General features: G+C 36.8%; 1 protein-coding gene across 1 annotated transcript; it reads right to left on the bottom strand.

Moving 5' to 3' along the window:
- Window positions 1-1942: 1942 nt before the first annotated feature.
- LOC306852082 (uncharacterized protein) lies at window positions 1943-9094 on the bottom strand. Its single transcript, XM_079388700.1, has 4 exons — window positions 8759-9094; window positions 7864-8041; window positions 3900-4065; window positions 1943-2813 (listed from the first exon to the last, which is right to left on the bottom strand). The coding sequence occupies exons 1-3, from the start codon at window positions 8835-8837 to the stop codon at window positions 3906-3908; spliced, it is 417 nt and encodes a 138-aa protein (XP_079244826.1). The 5' UTR covers window positions 8838-9094; the 3' UTR covers window positions 1943-2813; window positions 3900-3905.
- Window positions 9095-20813: the final 11719 nt, after the last annotated feature.

Raw genomic sequence — 20813 nt, 5'->3', positions numbered from 1 at the left:
TGCAGAGAACTTAGTGAAAAGTGCTGTCTGTCGTGCCATTCGCAAAGTTTACCTGGCACTCAAGCAGTTTTTAAGGGTTTTTGTGGTATTTCCAAGCCACTTAAGACCCCAGGTGGTAAAGCAGATTTTTTTTGCTATTGCAGGTACATTTATAATTGTTAATGACATGCAATCATGACCATGCCAAAAAGTATGACTAACAGTATGTGTCCTTCAGGCTTCCCTAACGTGATTGGTGCCATAGATTGCACACACATCCCCATTAAGGCCCCACCAGGCCCCAATGAAGGGGATTTTGTGAACAGAAAGGGGGTTCACAGTATAAATGTGCAGGTAAATTACTATTACAATTTATAATATTCAAGATTAGTAATATTACATAAAAAAAAAAAAAAAGAAATGGATCAAAAAGTATGCAGTTGACTGACTAAAATCCTCTTAGATGGTGTGTGACGCTATGTTCCATATAACAAATGTGGAAGCAAAATGGCCAGGATCAGTGCATGACTCAAGAATTTTCAGAGAGCCACATTTATGCACATTATTTGAACGTGGTAAGGGTACATAAATGTCAAGCTCACAGTATTACACACACTTATGCTGAGCCTAACAAAACTGCATTGTTCCATTATACAGGGGATTTTGACAGGATCCTGCTTGGAGACAGGGGCTATGCCTGCAGGCAGCATTTTATGACGCCCTTCCCTGACCCAAACCCTGGACCACAAACCCGTTAAAATGCAGCTCTAGCCAGGACAAGGGCACGCATTGAAATGACCTTTGGGCAACTAAAGGAAAGATTTCAGTGTCTGAAGGGTTGCACCTGACAGGGCCTGTGACATAATTGTTGCATGTGCCATCCTCCACAATATTGCCACCATCAGAAAGGAGAGGACCCCTGTGGTGGAGGTGCAGCCTGATGATGACCTCCAGCCAGTGCACTTGGACCAATCTGGTGGCAGAGCTGCACGGGACAGAATTGTGGAGCACCATTTTTGAATGTGTAAAATAAAAGACAAGACAAATATGCTTAGTTCCTTTTTTCAGGTCTAAATACTCAATTTTTTTGTTGAAAATGCCGTTTATATAGGGAACGGATGTCACCCTGTGTCATTTTGTGAAAGAAAAAAAAGGGTCAAAACATGCCTCATGCAACAAAAGTAAAAAGTAAAAGTACAACACTGTCCACCTCTGTATCAGTTATTTGTGCAGACTCTTCTGCAAGCCTTTCTGTAGGCCTTTCTCTAGGTGTGGACTCCTGCAACTCATATTGCAGACAGAAAGAATAGGTACACAAGTATATACAAATTAGTGTAAAGTTATTTATGCACTTACAGGTTCTTCCTCCAAAGGACAGTCATCTGAGAGGGTTTCTTCACTGTCCTGTGTAATGGAAATAAATGGGTATTCCAAAGTGTTGCACTCTCTTCCCTTTATACAAGTTAGAAAAAGTACACAACTTACTGCATATGCTTCAGCCACCACTTGCTTGCACTGTAAAAAATTTACTGTAAAATTTACAGTAACTTACTGGCAACAATTAGCCAGTAAGTTACTGTGAATACTTTTTACAGTAAAGGTACTGTACTTCCATTTACAGTATTTTATGTATACACTGTGAAATCAAAAACAATTAAATACTGTGATTTTAGTTGTATTTACAGTAACTTACCGGCTAATTGTTGCCAGTAAGTTACTGTGAATACGTTTTACAGTAAAGGTACTGTACTTCCATTTACAGTATTTTATGTATACACTGTGAAATCAAAAACAATTAAATACTGTGATTTTAGTTGTATTTACAGTAACTTACTGGCTAATTGTTGCCAGTAAGTTACTGTGAATACGTTTTACAGTAAGGGTACTGTACTTACATTTACAGTATTTTGTGTATTCACTGTAAAATAAAAAACAATTAAACACTGTGATTTTAGTTGTATTTACAGTATTGTTTGTTTTACTGTAGAAGAAAAAAATAAATACTGTGATTTCAATTGCATTTACATACAAAAAACAGTTAAGCACTTTTTTATGCATTGTATGCAATACAGTACTATAAACAGTAGATAAGAGTTAATCACTGTAAATTCAGTTTCGCACTGTACAATGTAAATACTGTATCACTCTGATTTAATATTAGTCATCATTAAAAGAATCACCCATATTCTAAAACATTGCAATCAACTGCAGACAATAAGAAAATTGTTAACAGTTATTTATTTAAAAACATTTGGTGAACAGGAATGACAAAACAGGTACAACATAAAGGGATAATGGACATTGGACAACATGCCATTATACCATCCAAAGTTAACGCACATTCTATGTTTGTAATGCGGCCACAACGCCCAGCGGAGTGTGTTAACTTTGGATAGTCTAATGGCGTGAAGTCTATTATCCCGCTTATTCTACTGTTGCTAAATTTAATTTACGACTGAAGAAATTTTTTTACAAAACTAGGCTATTTCATTACAAGTTTTGTAAAGTCACAGAGCAAACTGTTACTAGTTCATTCACTAGTTCCACATGACTGGTTGCTATGACGGAACAATAATGCAAATTGATACAATAATTTTTTTTTTACTACTTTGAAGCCGTGCAAATAACTGATTATTACCACATTCTAAAAACCAATAAATAACACTATGGCAATATTGAAATAAAATAAAACATTGAACATTAAAAAATTAAATATTTAACATTTGCATGAACATTTAAAACAGAAAGGAAAATAAACTTCCCCTGCCACTTGACAAAGGTCTATGGCCTCTTGCATGCCCTGACCTTGGAGACCTAGAATCGTAGTTGGAGCCCTGAAATTAAAGAAGAAAACATTAGATCGGCTGAATGATTTCGAAAACGGTAAAACTCAACTGTTTAACTCTGGGGGAGTTGTAAAATGAGCCTATTTCCAAAAAAAGTGGAGTGTTCTTTTAACAAATACAACTTTTTATTTAAATAATGTAGGCTACTAGTAAATGGTGAAATTAACATTTAGAAAGATTAATAAATGTTGTAGAAGTGCAGTTTATTAATAGTTAATGTTAACTAATGTAGTTAACTAGAGTTTAATAAATGGAACCATATTGTAAAGTGTTACCAATTTGTTATACACCGATTCAGATGTCTCGTGAGTTCAGTGTTGGACAGATCAGTTGTTTTAACCATTCATTAAATGTAATCGGTTCAAAGGAGTCATTAGTTCGAGAATCGGATGCGTCATTAGCGGACTATGGCACGCGTTTTATTATCACGGGAGTTTAGGACATTGCACAACATTTTTGTCAACACAGGAAACATTTCATCACTGGATAGTTTTGTTTGTTTATTGAAAGTGTTTTTATTTCAGCTGATGCGGAACAATTTTCAGAGTACATAAGGCAACGTTTTTTTTAGCACAATTCACACCCAGCGGTAATTCAGGGAAAAAATAAAAAAATCTATGAATGCTCGACATCAGTGGCAGCTGCTGGTCTTTCAAAGAGGGGAAGCTCATTTTCGGCCTACATCATAAAAATTGTCCAATCAACAAGTCTCTCTCTCTCGTCAGTTAAGATAAGCTACATTATGTCTTGTTTGACTTTCTTTGCCATTTACATCTGACTGAACTACAAACTTTCCAATGACGTCTGGTTAAAGGGATGCGCTCGACCAGCTCACGCGTTTTCTAAACACAAACACTATTTACACGCCTGGTATCGGTTGTTGGTATCGGAGTACAAAAATCATTTTTACGAGTACATTGAGCTCAGTATCGACCTGATATCGATACCGGTATCGGTGTATCCCTAATAATTATTATTATTATTATCAAATTATGATTAATTATATTATACCCACGTATACCTATATTATTAATTATATTATAATTATTATTAAAGCTATTATCAGAGCCTCACCTGTATCTAGTCAGTTAGCAAATAGAACTCCGTGAAGTCCCTGATGAAGGAGATTACATGGGGGTTCATGTATGAAGTCTTCCGCTTCACCACTCTCCCAGTCGTCTTGCTCATCTGCTCCTTGGCAGTGCACTTGTTGGAGTCAGGATTAATCCTGACTAAAAACCTATGAAAATGAGTATAGGAGTTAGGGTATGGGACAATATGTACACATTAATGAATAACTGTAAGTGCAGTGAGCAATGTAGAATCATACATAAAGGACAGCTGACAGAGGCATTTCACATCTCAACAGCAGTTAGCTTGATGGTTAACCACCAACCACTAAAGGAAGTCAACTCCATGTAGGTAGCAAGTGATTGCGGATCAAAAAGGCATGTAAAGAGGAGAATAGGCAAGGCAAGAGCTGCATTTGGCATGATGGGGCCCAAATGAAGAGCACGTAACATCACACTCAAGACCAAACTACGGCTATTCGACTCAAGCATTAATACCATACTCCTTTAAAGATCTGAGATGTGGAAAACAACAAATAACCTCCTGAACAAGCTACAATTCTTCAACCACTGCCTAAGACATATTCTTAACATCAGATGGCCTGAAAAAAAATGAAGAATTAAGAGCTGTGGAGTAGAGCAAAGCAGCCTGAGATAGAAGTGGAAATAAAGAAACGAAAAAGGGGATGGATTGGGCACACATTGTGTAAAATGAATAATTCCATGACACAAAGCCCTACAGTGGAACCCACAGGGTAAACGTGGTAGAGGGAGACCAAGAAACACCTGGAGGAGGAGTGTCACAGCTGAGATGGAAAGAGCTGGCAAGATCTGGAGAAGCTGGCACAGAACAGAATGAAGTGGAGAGATATTGTCAGTGGGCTATGCTCCTTGGAGTAACAGGCCTAAGTAAGTAAGTAATGAGTAACTGGTTAGCAAATCACAACTGTTTACAGGACATAAACCACTCTCCTTGTTTGTTTTTTCAGGACAAATCATATTCCCCAGACATCTCCGCATTGGGTCCTCTCAATTTCTCCCAAAAGGTTTTATGTAAAAAGGAAAATAGTGTGTACATGCTCAACAGTCCTCCTAAAGCATTCAAGTTGTAAGGAGGCTTCAACCTACACAATTTAGATACTCAGATACTTTACACAACAGGGCTGGGCGATAAAACATTAACAATATGTATCGCGATAGACATGTAATCAATATCAATAAAAAATGCGTTTGATAAAACGTTCCATATTTTATTTTTTTCTTCGTCAGAAGAAACCAGAGGTTGCGAAGCAAGTTTGGTTGCATGAACAAAGGCACTCACTCTCTGGTAACCTAGCAACGTAGGGAGTAACACGCTACCAGCCAATCATGTAACAGTTTAGTTGCGCCATATCGTTGTCTCGTGTTGGATTCTTCAGTAACAGAACTGGCGTGGAGTGATAAGTGGAAAGCCTTATTTGATCGGTGAGTGATGAGTAGATGACTGACTGCTGCGCCAATTCTGACAGGAACCCGCGCATGTTACTGATACCCCTTTTCCACCTAAGCAGTTCCAGGTGCTAGTTCAGAGCCAGTGCTATAGCTGGTTCTTAGTTAGTTCGACTGGCGAACCCTTTAAGAACCGGTTGCTTTTCCACATGCTAAGAGCCAATACAGAGCCAGCTCTTACGTCACTGAATACGTTTCATGTTTCGGTTCACTAGCACAGCACAACAGGCTTGTTCGATGTACATCAGCGCCACGCAGATCGATTGATCGAAACTCAACACACTAAAGCACGGTGAGAGCGACCCAAAAGCATAAAGAGCCGTCTGCTTTCCAGTCACTCCCGCAGCACCCCGATATGACTCGCACCGAACGGTCTGCGCAGTGCCGATCTCTCTACTCACCCCAAACAAGCCTAAACAAACTATCAGCAATGGCGGACGTTGCGGTGCTATTTGATGTTCATGGCTTTGCGAACCTACATCGGCATCCAAACACGGCGAATCAAACGTGTTAGCGTTTAGCTGCTATTTCAAATATGGCGGTTCAAGTTTCTGTTCGTCTTGTTGGTCACGGTAACCCCGCCCCCAGCCCCTGACGCAAGCGGTTCTTCCTTCTAGCCCAGCAATGTTTTGGTGCTAATTACGAACCGCTTTTACTGGTTCGGAGCTGGTTCTTTGGCTGTCGAAAAACAAAGAACCGGTTCGAAACTAGGCTCTGGCTCCGAACCAGCCCAGGAACTGCTTAGGTGGAAAAGGGGTATGAGAGAACGAGCAGAGAGAGAGAGAGCGCCTCCTCCGTCCGCGCACTCTCACAGTCTTCAAACTGTCTTGCTCTCCCTCCCTTCTTCGTGCATATAAATAAAAATTTATATTACCAATAAAAAAATCAATTGAGAATTGACACGATGATAGGTCGAAGACCAAAGTTTCACGTTAAGCATTCAGAGATTTCTTTTCCCCTGAATTACTGCTGGGTGTGAATTGTACTAAAATAACGTTGCCTTGTCTTCTCTGAAAAGCGTTCCGCACATTCATCTGACATAAACCACACTTTAAATAAACGAACAAAACCTATCCAGTGATTAAATGTTTTCTGTGTTGACAAATCTTATGCGATGTCCTAACTACCAGGATAATCACACGTGCTGTGGCCACGTCATGACAGGTGTGCCTTATATTTCCTGCTTTTTTGTCCTTTGCCAATCACACCTATGAATCAGAGGAAGGATTAGTTCACCCCAAAATGAAAATGTCCTAATAATTTACTCACCCCAATGACATCCAAGATATCAATGTCTTTCTTTCTTCAATGGAAAATAAGTTTGAGGAAAACATTTCAGGATTTTTTCCTTCATATAATGGACTTCAATGGCAACCAACTCAGTTGGTTGCTATTGTTTCCTCAAAAAACTTAACTTATTTTCCACTGAAGAAAGAAAGACATGGATATCTTGGATGGCATTGGGGTGAGTAAATTATTAAGAAATTTTCATTTTGAGGTGAACTAATCCGTTAAGTTTAAAATAAAAATTTATCGTTTCTACGATGCATCGCGATGCAGACGAGGACGATTCGGTATCGGTTCAGTAATAGACCATAACCGATTATAATGTACTGACGCTTTCTGACGGCATTTGTCGCGTACGTGCTTTGTCGCAGTAGCATACAATGGCAGAGGGAGGCGAGATGCGAGTGCGAGTAATTAAAGATGCTCCAACTACTTTTAAAGCCTACATCTGGGCACATTTCGGCTTTTATGAACAACCTGGTAAGCACGACCTGCAGAAGACGCGCTGTGTGCGCTCATGTCACGCACAAATAGAATATGCAGGAGGTAATACCACTAACTTGATAAACCACATTAGCCGTTTGCACCGCAAGCTGTTAACACCTGGCAGAGTCTGACTGCTTTTAGAGATGCACGGATGAGCTCCAACGCCGAATCCGTAGCCAAAAATAAATCATCCACCCACCCCAATAATTTTCTCTGACTTAAGTATCCACACCCGATGGTCAAATTACAATTATTCTGTGTTGTTATGCGTGATTATAAATGGATGATCGTCACCTTCAACAGCGGACTCGGCGATGGTTGATGCGCGCATCTTTAATGGTAACATAATACACTGATTAATGAGCGCTGCTTTTTAAATGAACATTTCTTTAAAACAAAATTTATATGACAGATTTTCCTTTTCTTAATGGCACAAACTTTACTCCCAACTGGAATGTCACTGTTTGAACAGGCGAGCACACACATCACTTTTGAAGAAAAATGTTAAATTGAGAATGCGGTGCATCGCGATGCATTGTGATATCGAATTGAACTGAATCGATGACATGATAATCGTAATCGAACCGAACCGTGAGACCAGTGTCGGTTCACACCCCTAATTTTAAAGGGAGAAGATGATTTTGAACAGCTTTTCAATTGTCAATTTGCTTTAACACTGCAATCAAACTATTTAAGATAAAAAATACCTCTGAACAAACTCCAGTGTTGTGCTGGCTTCCACCTGATACTCTAGGTTGAATACATAGTAACAGGCGAAGAGAGCGGCCAAGGCAGTGGTGAAGTCCGCCATGTGAGCACCAAGTGGGATTTCGACCCTCCCCTCGATCGACAGCATCCATTTTTTTGCAGTCAGGATTGTCTCTCCTTAGTAAAGACAATAGTCATCACAAAAATTATATTTCATAGCAATACATTCTATAAAAGATTTTCTCCACATAAATTGAGCATACATATCTTCGAAGCAGTGCATGATTAAAGGATTAGTTCACCTCAAAATGAAAATTTCCTAATAATTTACTCACCCCAATGCCATCCAAGATATCAATGTCTTTCTTTCCTCAGTGGAAGAGAAATTACGTTTTTGTAGGAAAACACTTCAATTGTAACCAACGTTTTGAAGTCCAAATAAATGCAGTTTCAAAGGTCTTTGAAGTGCTTCAACGGGCTGTGCAGGATCCCAGCTGAGGATTAGGCTTTTATCTAGTGAAATGATCGGTCATTTTCTAAAAATATATATAATTTATATACTTTTTAACTATAATTGTTCGGATTGAGCTGGGAACTACGTCAAAGTAACGTATATAAATTATATATGTTATATAACGTTATATAAACTGCATTTATTTGGACTTCAAACGGACTTCATTTCTGTGTATGCTCAAATGACGAACAAATGCAGTAATTGAAGCTGTGGTGAAATTACAGTGCTTGCATGAGTAATTAATTTTGATGGCAAGCTAACTGGTTATACTCATAGCAGCTAGCTCTAACGTTAGCTGTAACTTATACATGTGGCTTTCGGCACTGAAGTTTTTTTTTTTTGCTCGTAGTACTTAACTTAGTGATAGTAAATTTACTTACTGATTTTCTGGAAGTCCCGATAAACAGTAGGTGAAGGATCCGCGATTCCAAGATGGAAACTCCGGCAGATAAAGAGCATAAAAATACATGAACGTTAAAGGCTGTAAAAACGTCTCCGTCGGAGCTCTCACGGAAACGTTTTCGCTGAATTCCTCAGGCAAAAAGTTAAAGAAATCAACACAAAGACGAAAACAAAATAAATACAACCACAAGACAAAGCCGTGTGTAAAGAAACGTAAATCTGAGAATTAACGGACCTTTTTTGTCACTGACGACGAGTCAGAAATTCAAGTGCTGCTTCTTTCGCGCTTTTTTCCCACAGATTCTAGAACTGTCTAGACTGGGTAAACCCCGCCCACTCTGCCGGCGCTTTGATTTCGCCCTGCAGCTCAGAAACAGCTCTGGAAACTTGTACGTTTATCTCTCCTGCTTCCGAAGAAAAAAATATATAACACTGATTTTTGTAAAATAAAAATCCCATGGTACGTATTTATGAGTTAACCAGACAGCCCCAATTTTGGCAAGTAATGCACATGACATAGCCTATACCCAAAATAAAAGTCATTCTGAATAGACACAAAACCTTAGAAAGCTTGAGAGTTTTGGCTCAAGTTCAAAACTCAAAATGAATCAGATGTTATTAATATTGAGATATATAAGCTCAAAAATAAAAACAACAAATATTAAGAATATATTTATTAAATATATAAAAATATTAATATTTTAATATTAATATACATAATTATGTGAATATACTATTGCAACTTATAACCAATGGTCATGCTTCATTTCAAATCTGAGGATGACATCTCAAAAAATTATGCGTTTATGAAGCCTATATTGTTAGACCATGTCAGGGGAGACTTTGGAAAAGTTTAAGATAAGGCTTATCAAATATTTTATTGCCCTTTTAACACCCATTTACACCCAAACACCCATTTACAGTCACAAAACAAACAAACAAAAAAATATTATTGGAATCTGAAATAAAAAATAAGAATAAAAAAAAAGAATAAAAAATATATTGTATGGAATAGAAAGCTCCTGCAGCAGGTGCATCAGAGTACAAGTTACATGACACATTTTAATTTATTAATATTACACTTTTACTTAAAGCTCACCATCGAGTATTTATCATATTCCGGTAATGAATTCTGAACAACAATAATCTGGGGCCGTCCATGTGAAAGGGGTACAAAGAAAGATATGATAAAAAAAAGGAAAATTATTACAGTAGTTTACTTTACTATTTACAGTACTGTAGTGGCTAAATTGTGATTTTTTTACAGTAATGATTTGACTACTGTGATTTCAACTGTAATGTTTGGACTACTGTGATTTTTACGGTCTTACTGTAAACTTTACAATATTCTACTGTAAAAATCTTATACAGTAATGTTACTGTGAAATCTACAGTAAATAACTGTAGATTTCACAGCCATTTTTTACAGTGTGGGAACAGGTAAAAGTGTTGGTGTATTATGTAAAACTGCACAAAAGAGGGAATTTTTTTTTTTTTAATTACAATTAACTACACTGTAAAAAATATAATGTGATCAATAACTCATGGCAACATTTTATATTAACTAAAAGTGTAGAAGTCTTCACTTTCACAAATGGTTGAAATGACTGTACCAGCCATTTGGATTATACTTCATTTAATGCAGCAACAAATAATTTTACAGTGTACTAAGAGAATTGAAAGCTCATTTAGCCTATTTGTCTGCTACTTTTTGCCAGCCCTCTCTCCTGGCTTTTGCAGACTTTGAGGTGTTTCCTGTCGTTTTAATTAAAGACTCAAATTCGGCATAACCTTCCATTAAAAGCTCTTGTTCTGCTTGGGAGAAAAACTGGGCACGTTCTTTGGCCATGCTGAACATCCAATAACAGCGTTGCTAATCATTGTTTCTACTATCGATACATATCCCCTTTTAAACCAACGCATGAACGCGCAATTATCTCAGATAACTCAATCCAGCGATACTAATCATAAACAACAGGTGTGTTCGAAGAATCCAATTAGCCGGATCATGATTAGCACGATGAAATCATCTCGGATGTCTCATTTGATCTCGGATGTTTTAAGCAACGTACGAAGAACGAGCCCCTGGTGTTTGAATTCTTTCAGATCATCTTAAGGCAAAACACTACTGGTGATTAAAAACATATATGTACTTAACAGATATCACTATACTTTCTCCACCTATTAATCAGAGTGCATTAAGACAATTGTCTTGTATTGCAGATTTTCTGAAATGCTTAAATGTGCAAATTAGGGATTGTCTAATTAAATTATATACATTTCCAGAAGAGAAATCTGAACACTGGATCAAAATGTTCAGATTTGTCTATAAATGTACATATTTGTACTATAACTTGTACAAAATTTTCAAAAGATTTTTTTTTTATTCCGTGGTGAATAAAAAAATTACATCTACATTATGAGTAATAAAATACATTTTTTAATGTTTTCTTTCCATTAGGCTGAAAGAAGACAAGTAATAGAAGCAAAATAAGGCCATAATCTCAAAATTGACCTTTGGCTGAAAACAAACAAACAAAGGAAAAACAACGCTTTTGCTTTAAAGGGGTCATGATTCTTTTTTTTTCTTTTTGTACTAAGATCTACTTATAAAACTAAAACGATTTACATTATAAATAAATAAATAAAATAATTGTAATTTATAAATATTAGACTATTGTCTGTCCAGTTTTTCACCCCTCCTCTAAATATTCCGTTTGGATGGGCGTGGTGCCTTCTAGACTCAGAAGTAAAAGCCCACTGCTATGATTGGCTAACAGCTTTGCATATTAATGTTTAAAAGGTGCCATAGAATGCGTTGATGCAATATTTTAAATTGGTCTCTGATATCTACAAAGAAGGTATATGATCGTTTTTTAGTTTCACTTTCACGTTCGAGATTTATGATTGCACAAACTCTGTTTATACTATAGAGCAGCAGTACTTACCACACATTTTACAAGATCAGATGCTTGTCAGTGGTGCTCAGGATCTGTAAATAATTTGCCATCATCCTCAGTCATCTCTCTTTACTCTGTTTATGTGGTAAGTGAAATCTTATGTACTGTAATGTAATAGGCTAGCGCTAGCAAGCAGCTACCATGACCCTTTAGTGGCTCGCGTTATTTTACTAGAATGCATTATTTCCTTTCTGTGCCTTTGTGAATACAGACACCAACCCTTCCCTGCACTTCACATCCCCTGCACAGCCTGGAACATAACATTTATTTCCATGATCTGCCATTTTCTCTGTTGTCTTCGATTGTTTCTTCACAACACCTGCAGAACTTCTGATGATTCGGCTGTGCAGGTTCGGCTGGTGGCTGGCATAGAACATGGGCGGGTATATGCAAATGTTGGGGGCGTACAAATTAGTGATCCCGACTGTAACGTCACAGTCGGTGTTATGTTCTGATTCGCCTATTTTTCAGTGGTCTTTTGCATTCACGAGATATACATAAGAAGGAGGAAACAATGGTGTTTGAGGCTCAAGGTATGTAATTTCCATGTACAGAATTGTTATTATTCAACTATGCCAAGGTAAATACAGTTTTCCATTCTATGGTACTTTTAAGAAATGGATAAATGAAATGGCAGCTGGTGAAATTCAGCATGTTTGAGCCAGTGTCTGATCCCGAATCAGAAGTCAACGAACCTGCACCTCAAATGCCAAGGACACAACAGCCTGCAGCATCGTAGCAATTAATCATCTTAATTTATATTTATTCTGTATGTGTTTGTAAGGTAGTTAGCAGGTTGTGAGGGAATTATTACATTATATTAGTGTTTAAACCAAGTGTGCTCCACACGTTCTGAAAAGTGAAGCCAAAACATTAAAGTTCAATCTCTCTTTCCTAATGTTAGGATCAGAACGAAGGCAATGCAAAGGCTGTGTTTTTCCACTGCTGATGAGGCAGTGATGTTAAAGTAGGGATTGATCTTCTTCTGCGGAGGCATTCTTTCGGCACACTATATGATGTCATAATTTGATATTGTTTTAGCAGCTTAGCTTCAATATGAGCAGTTTTTAGACTAATACGAAAGTTTTACATTTTCACACTTAAAGGATGTTTTTATAGTACAATGACCCCTTATATAAATCAAAGATCAAGGAAAATTTGGTTTCTCAATTCATGAGCCCTTTAAAGACCACAAAAAACTAACTTGCATCGACTACTGTTTGACCTACTGCTGTTGTACCAAAGTGAGTCAATTTTGTGTATGTAACCACGTTTCTGGTGTTTTCTTGTGAATGACGGATGTGAGTGTAACTTGCAAAAGCATTTGGATTTGTTTAAAGCCAAGTGATGCTGTAGCTGGTGATTCAGCTCTGGATGCACACTTGATCCGTCTCCCCTCCTCTCTCTTCCTCATCGCTACATGTGCCACAGCCTCACGTGCGCTCAGCCACAGATGAGTGGGTCTGCCGCCTCAATGAAACGCGTCTTGAGTTGCTAAAAATATCCCTCACACAGGAGGAAGGGAGAAATAGAAACCAGAGGGATATTTTTACTCTCTTTGACTGACTATGAATCGTGACTTCTTTGGCCCACTGGTTCTTTGAGCTTTTCATTATTTATCTGTTTGTTTGCATCTCACAGCAGGTTTATTCACAGGAAATTGTACCATAAGGGGCGGGTGAGGGGGTTCGCATGCTAAATAGTGGCAAAGACACCTACATTCTTCCTCTTCCTCTGCACGCTCTCTCAAAAAATCCCACAGGCTTCACCTTTGGTAGAGAGTTTCTCAAGTCACAGTTCTCCGGCTTGTCAAGGATGAAACAGGCGCTAAAACTTCAGCCCAGAGTGAAACCGGATGAGGACACGCACAACTCCTTTGTGAGATTTTTGTGGAACTTCTTAAGCTACTTTCCCAAATGAACACAGGTGTAGTAGGACATTAAGCATAATCCGGTATTGTTACATATATATTCTTCCACTGAAGGGTCCGTTCACCCAAAAACAAAACAAATGGCCATTATTTACTCTACCTCATATTGTTCCAAACCTGTTTGATTTTATTTTACAGTGGAACATAAAATATGATATTTTGATTAATGTCTCTATTTGGCTGAAAGTCAATTATAAACAAATCTATTTAGTTGCCAACATTTATCAAAATATCTTTTGTGTTACACACATATTATCATGAAGTGCCTCTCGTTACCTGTATTCACCTCTACAATTGGGTCATTAGACTACTTTGAAAATATGAGATTCCTGAATAATTTGTGAAGATGGTTAGATTGAAGCTCTTTGGGCCATTATCAGTGTTGGAGAACATGATCATGTAAAGAACTTGTAAAGTTCATGCAGCTCAAGTGCTACTGTCATTAAAGTAAAAGGGGAAAACTTTCCACTCAAATTGTCTAGACTAGAATACACTTTATGCAAGAATGTGAATGCAGTCACATCTTCCTACACAAGTGTGTCATTGCCTTCTGAAGTGTGTCAGCTAAAGTATACTTTGGTTTTGACGCAAACGCATAACCTTTAAAACTATACTCTTTGATAGTGTGCGTAAGCACATGCACTTAACACATGTGCACTAGGAAGTTTCATCCTCATCTAGTGAGCAATAAAAAGTCCTTGTGAACATTTGAATTAGCATTGTGGGAATCTCTTAACCCCCTCACACAAGTGTTCTTCAACACATCTATAGGGCATCTATAGGGGTTATGCACAAACTTCCATATAACAGGTATCTAATGCTTCTGGTTCAGGTATTTATGTGCTTCGTTAAATATGGAGCTGTTTTACTCAAGAAAACTTCGAAGGAGATGAGATTAAGGATTTCTGACACATCGGAAGATTTATATCTAAAAGATTTTTTTTTTTTTTTACTTACATTCAGGTATTTAAATGGACATTTTAGTTGTTCTTATTGTTGTTGTATATCCATATATTGGCATCAGTTCATGCTGCTGTAAATGCTTTCTCTGACAAACGAGTTATTGTCTTTATTGTCAGTTTTCGACTTTTATGGTGACAGTTTGTGGAGAATCTTGCTGAATGCACGTCAAGTATGTTCAATCAGACTGCAAAATAAAAGCATTTTCATTAGTGGTCTCAGAGTTTTGAACAACAGTGTACATGAAGTCCATCACAACAGGAAGATTATATGATCATCCAAAATGTTATTTATCTCTGAAGTATCTCACAAAACTTAGGGGATTTTAGAAGCTCGGGCAGGTGAATGCGATCTGTATGATTAGTTTATGTTAATGAGTTTCCAGAGACACTGAGCCTTCCATGGAAATTCATTAATTTGCTGCATTCAGCATGCCTGTCACTCAGGACACATTCATTGCTTCAGGAAACATGAAAACGCCACATTCCATGCTCTAATTGTCAGCCAGCTATTAAGATATTAGTTCAGTGTTGGTAATGAAGTGAATGTCTGTTGCTGTAGTCCTGCAAAGCAATGTGCTTTACTTAAAAGCCAGACAGGATAGAAAAATTTCCTCATGACTGCTTGGCAACAGCTGTAGCCGGGCTGTCACCTTGTCACTAGTTTGTGAAATTTCAAGAAAAAAGGGACAATGCAAAAAAAATAACTTAAGAGCTAAATTCCATTACACTTATTCGTGCTCAACTGTACGTTTAGGAAATCTGAGACTTACTTGGGTGAGTTTAACTTTAAACCCAACAAGGTCAGATACAAGTTTCTGCTTTAGAAAGTCTTCTATAACAATAATCCTATTCTCATTAGGATATGCCCTCGCCTCCATCAGGTGGTGCTGTAATCACAACCCTATAACAGAACATGTGAGAATGAGATTGAGTTCCCTCAACAGTAATGTCATGCTTTTTCAAGTGCTTAGTCAAAACTCAAAGGAATTATGAAGTATCTTTCCTGGTACGGCTAATAAAATCTCTGTCTGTGCCTTTCACACTCACAGCTCCAAGCCTAGAGCCCTGTAACAGTTGATAAGCATTAGCACGAGTGCTCTCTCTCCAGACCAGAGTGAATCTGAGGCAGTGTGCATTCAAGGGACAATTATTTCCATGTGCAAACAGCACAAGAGGTGACAGACCTATACTTCTCAATGCCTCAATGCCCTATGGGAAATGAAGCACAGAAATGACTCTATCCAGAAAGATAGCCGTCAGGATAATGCAGAAAAGAGTCTGATTGGGGAGTAAATAAAAATATGAAAACCTGTTTATGTCTTAGATTAAAAAGAAAAAGAAACTGCGGGTTTTATCTTGAAAACTTTATATGAGACTTTATTTCCATATCTTAATACTGTGACTTTATTTCTCGCAATATGATGTTATCTCTCTCATTTGTGGCCCTATATTACCTTTTCAGTTTACCCTGAGGCAGAAATGTGCATACATTTAATTTAATAAAAGCAATTTAGATTTGATAGAAAGAAATAATCTTCTCAAGTCAGACTGTAAAAAAAAATAAAAAACAAATCTGTAAAATTTACGGTAAAAAACTGGCAGCTGTTGTTGCCAGAATTTTGACAGTAAAAAATACGTTAACAACATTTGAGGGTTTATGGATTTAACTTAAATTTGCATTAAAAAGCCGTATTTCATTACCAACCTATTGAAGTACTGAACTCTGTTTAGTACCTTTGTAATACACTTATAACCACCAAAAACAGGTGGTGGTGAGAAAGTCACATGATGAACCAAAGGACAATATCATTCACATATGTACTAAACACCATCATGGTTCAACATGATACTGAAATAATGCAAGAAACATTCATTTAACAACATCAGATGTAACAAACAACCCTAATGAACAGAACTGGTAAGAAAAGTTAAGAAGAGACTGTTATTTCAATGAATAAACATCAAATGTGAAACGTAACCGGAAATTCAGAGAATGCCAATTAGGTTTTTTTTCACTGTAAATTATAAAAAAAAAAACTAAAAAAAAAAAAATAAAAAAAAAAAAACTATTTTACCATAATATTACATGAAATGTCCATTATAGTTTTTCACCGTATATAGTAAGGAAACTTACCGTTAACCAGTTAATAGGTTTTTACTGAAGCATTTTTACAGTCGTTTACTGTTAAAATCACTATAATTTTTTACAGTTATTAGTCTTTTACAATAACAGAGCGAAGGGGCAGATGCTTTAAACCAGGGGTGTCCATACTCAGTCCTGGAGGACCGATGTCCTGCAGAGTTTAGCTCCAACTTGCCTCAACACACCTGCCTGGATGTTTCAAGTATACTTATAAGACCTTGATTAGCTGGTTCAGGTGTGTTTGATTAGGCTTGGAGCTAAACTCTGCAGGACACCGGCCCTCCAGGACCGAGTCTAGACACCCCTGCTTTAAACTAAGGATTTAGGTCAGCTGTCTTTGGTACACTATACAGACAAGCAGTTTATAACAATTATAAAGTGATTTCTGCAGCTTAGAAAGTTGTTTAACCATGGTGTCAATAAATATGAAATTTGCTTAATTAATTTTACATCGTGCACTGTTTTAGATGTTTTATGTAGTCTTAAAATGAACATTATGATTTTGACTTTGTTTTCTTTAACTTAGCAGTTTGAGAATTGACATACCTTTTTTTAATTTTTATTCAAATGATTTAATTGTTAAATATTAAATAGTTTCATAGGTAAATAAGAATTACAGTAAAGAAGAGTGTTTTGAGAAATGCCTTATCTAAACATTTAGTGAGACTCACATTGACCTTACAAAGTTCAAAATTCCTAATTTTCCAGTGACCCTGATTGTTAGTTAATTAAGTTGAGCGGTATATGTGAGCCTGTAGGCTATGAGCTCATGATTGCTGATGAAAGTCATTGGAGATTGGAAGAGGAGGGTGGCCTGACTATTGACAGCGCCTGCTAGAGAACTGTCAATATCCTGCCTGGTAAGCTCATAATTCCTGGGGTCAGCATCATATAGGGCCCATCTGCTTTCTGCCAGTTCATTTAAGATGCCATCCTGAGCTTTTTAAAGTACTTAGATGAGCTGTCCTTGTACTTTATCAATACCACTCCACACACCTCAATCAACTGTGAGCCTCTTCTGTCTAGAAAAGTGTCAGCCTCCTGTCAGTTTACTGCTGAGATGAGGAGATTGAAGAGAATGGAAAAGATATAATCAAAATTATATATTCAGTATTTCCTCAGTATGTAGACATCCTCTCTCTTATTAAGCGCTATTGAGCTTAGAGTCTTCGGAAACTTTGATCATTCATAAAAGGAAATCATCATTTATACAACTGTATTTTTCCACTATAAATGAGGATATTAAAGTCATTAACGACTACCCTGGAGTGATTTTATTTTAATTCCTATTATTAAACATTAGAACAGTAATTAACAAGACATCTGTAACTAGAGGGAAGTTTTTTCTTTTGGCAATCCATTCCAAAGCCTTTTCTCTCTCTGTACGTTAAGACCTGTACCTAGAGGGATTTGTGTTTTTTTTTTGCAGTCAATTCCAAACATTTTTCTCCATCTGTATCTTCATCTTACTGTTGAAGATAGATTGCTTATTTTATTTGATCATAATAGTGCAGTCTGGTTTGACGTTTGACAACCTTTGAAATTTGATAAGATGTGAGAGTAAATTATTTTCTTTTTTGTTTCACTTTAAATAATTTTTAATTGTCTCATTTTTAGATTGTTATATATATATATATATATATATATATATATATATAAAACAATAATATGAAGAGTTTATTTGCAAAATCATAACTTTGTTTTTTTATTTTCAAAAAACATGTTTTTTATTATGTTATCAGGTTTTATTGTGTTAGTTAGCTGTAACTAACCTAGTAACCTAGTCAAAATAACTCAACTGCAGTTTGATTGAGATTAATTGGAATGCACAATGAAGAAACATGATTTCTGAGAAAAGTTGTCTGTTTTTACAAATTAACTCTTCATATATTATGGATGGATGGATGGATGGATGGATGGATTGGATGGATTGGATGGATGGATGGATGGATGGATGGATGGATGGAATATATTTATATATAATTTCACCGTACAGTTAGGCACATCAACCATAACTCCTTCAAAAACAGCCAGAAACCTTGGAGTCATGATTGATGATCAGCTGAATTTCTCAGACCACATTGGTAAAACTGGCCAGTCCTACAGATTTGCTTTATTCAACATCAAGATGATCAGGCCCTTTCTTTTGGAGCATGCTTCACAACTCCTTTTTCAAGCTCTTGTTCTGTCCAGGCTGGACTATTGCAATGCTCTCTTGGCAGGTCTTCCAGCCAGTTCTATCAAACCTTTACAATTAATCCAGAATGCGGCAGCAAGATTAATTTTTAAATGAGCCTAAAAGAATGGACGTCACACCTCTGTTTATCAATTTGCACTGGCTACCAATAGCTGCTCGCATAAAATTCAAGGCATTGATGTTTGCCTACAAAACCACCACTTGCTCTGCGCCCCTTTACCTAAATTAATTACCTCAGACTTATGTGCCCTCTAGAAGCTTAAGTTCTGCAAGTGAACGGTGCATTATTGTGCCATCCCAGACACAAAATCACTTTCACAGACTTTTACATTAAATGTTCCCTCCTGGTGAAATGACCTGCCCAACTCAATCCGAGCAGCTGTGTCCTCAGCCATCTTCAAGAATTGTGATATTGTGTTTATGCAACAGTTCGATGGCGTTAGTGTGTAAATACATTAGGAAACAAAACAACAGAGTGTCTTTAAAAGCCCTCTTTTGTGCAGAACTACTTCTTTCCACGGATTCAAATCTAAAGTTGACAGTTTTTAAGTTGACTCCTTTTTGAACATGTATAAGTTAAAATTATTTTGTATTGTGTTGTATTGTTTTTGTTTTGTTTTACCTTATTTATTTACATGTTCGAAATAAACGTTTCAATTAAATTCAATTCACAGTTTAACAGCTGAGCCCAAGCCGCCGCTACTAATTCCAAAACGGCACGTTAGAACTAAGGAAGGAACATTGAGTTGCTTCATTAAAAGCTTATTGTATTACTGTTGTAAAAGCAGTGTATTATGTATAGTATTATGAGTATTATGAGAGAGAAATTGACTGAGTGATCGTGATTACCGGCATCTGATACAGCATTCATTCTTCAGATATATATATATATATATATAATTTTGTTTTTACTGACGATTTAGGCTTCTTAAGTCATTTTGCTTAACCAACTGGCAGATCTTATTTTTTGCTTAATTTTAGTTTTTGCTCTTTAAATGGTTTTGCTTATCTCAAGAGGGGCATGTTTTGCATTGTATGTCGTGTATGATTTATGCACATCAATTTATCATCATGTTGCAGTGAGGCTATACAAGGCTTTATTGTGGATGCTGAAGAACCGTAAATCCTTAAAGCTATTTATTTTGAGGCTAAATTCGATGATGGATACGGTCTGGCTTCTGTGTTTGAAGGTCATGCGGTCAATTCTTTTGATGCCATAAGAGTGTGTGATCACAGAGGCTTTTAGACATGGTGCATGGCCTGCATCACCTGTAAGATGCACTGTTAATGGGGTTTCTCATTGCTTTTTACTAGTGCACTCTTGTTAAATCCTTGTCATCTGACATCATTCAGTTCAGACCATTGTTTCATTTCATAAAGAAATGAACCAATGAAGTTACTTGTATTCTTGCAAGTTCATTCATCCTGTCATTCAGAAATGTTCTTTGTTAGAATTCTCAGCCCCTTCAAAAATATGCAAATTGGCTCATTGAACATTTTTAAAGGACAAGTCATCATTTGTTGTTGTTTTTCTGTGCATTATATATATAAAAAAGATAATTACAACTTTGTATATCACAAATTGGACAAATTGGAATTGTGAGATAAAGACTTTTTTCTCTCAATTCCAAGTTTATGTCTCAAAATGTAGTTTTAATATGGCAGTTAATATGGAGTGCATATTTTAGTAATTGAGTTTTTCCCTCAGAATAGTGTGGGGGGGGGGGGGTCAGAATGTCATTATATAATCTCAGAAATGCAAGAAAAAAGCCAGAATTGTGATACATATACTCATAGAATTATGAGATAAAAACAGTATGCAATTTTTTGTTTTGACCAAC

Source organism: Barbus barbus (assembly GCF_936440315.1).
Source record: "Barbus barbus genome assembly, chromosome: 32".
NCBI lineage: Eukaryota > Metazoa > Chordata > Actinopteri > Cypriniformes > Cyprinidae > Barbus > Barbus barbus.
The sequence above is the reverse complement of the archived record's forward strand: the minus strand, read 5'-3'. Positions and strand labels throughout refer to the sequence as shown.

What these genes read in the sequence shown, in the direction of transcription:
- LOC306852082 (XM_079388700.1), bottom strand. Translation starts at nt 8,837, where the DNA reads ATGCTCTTTATCTGCCGGAGTTTCCATCTTGGAATCGCGGATCCTTCA. An exon ending in TCGGGACTTCCAGAAAATCA is followed by an intron (nt 8,042 to 8,758) that starts GTAAGTAAATTT and finishes GTCTTTACTAAG; the next exon opens with GAGAGACAATCCTGACTGCA. An exon ending in ACACTGGAGTTTGTTCAGAG is followed by an intron (nt 4,066 to 7,863) that starts GTATTTTTTATC and finishes TCATTTTCATAG; the next exon opens with GTTTTTAGTCAGGATTAATC.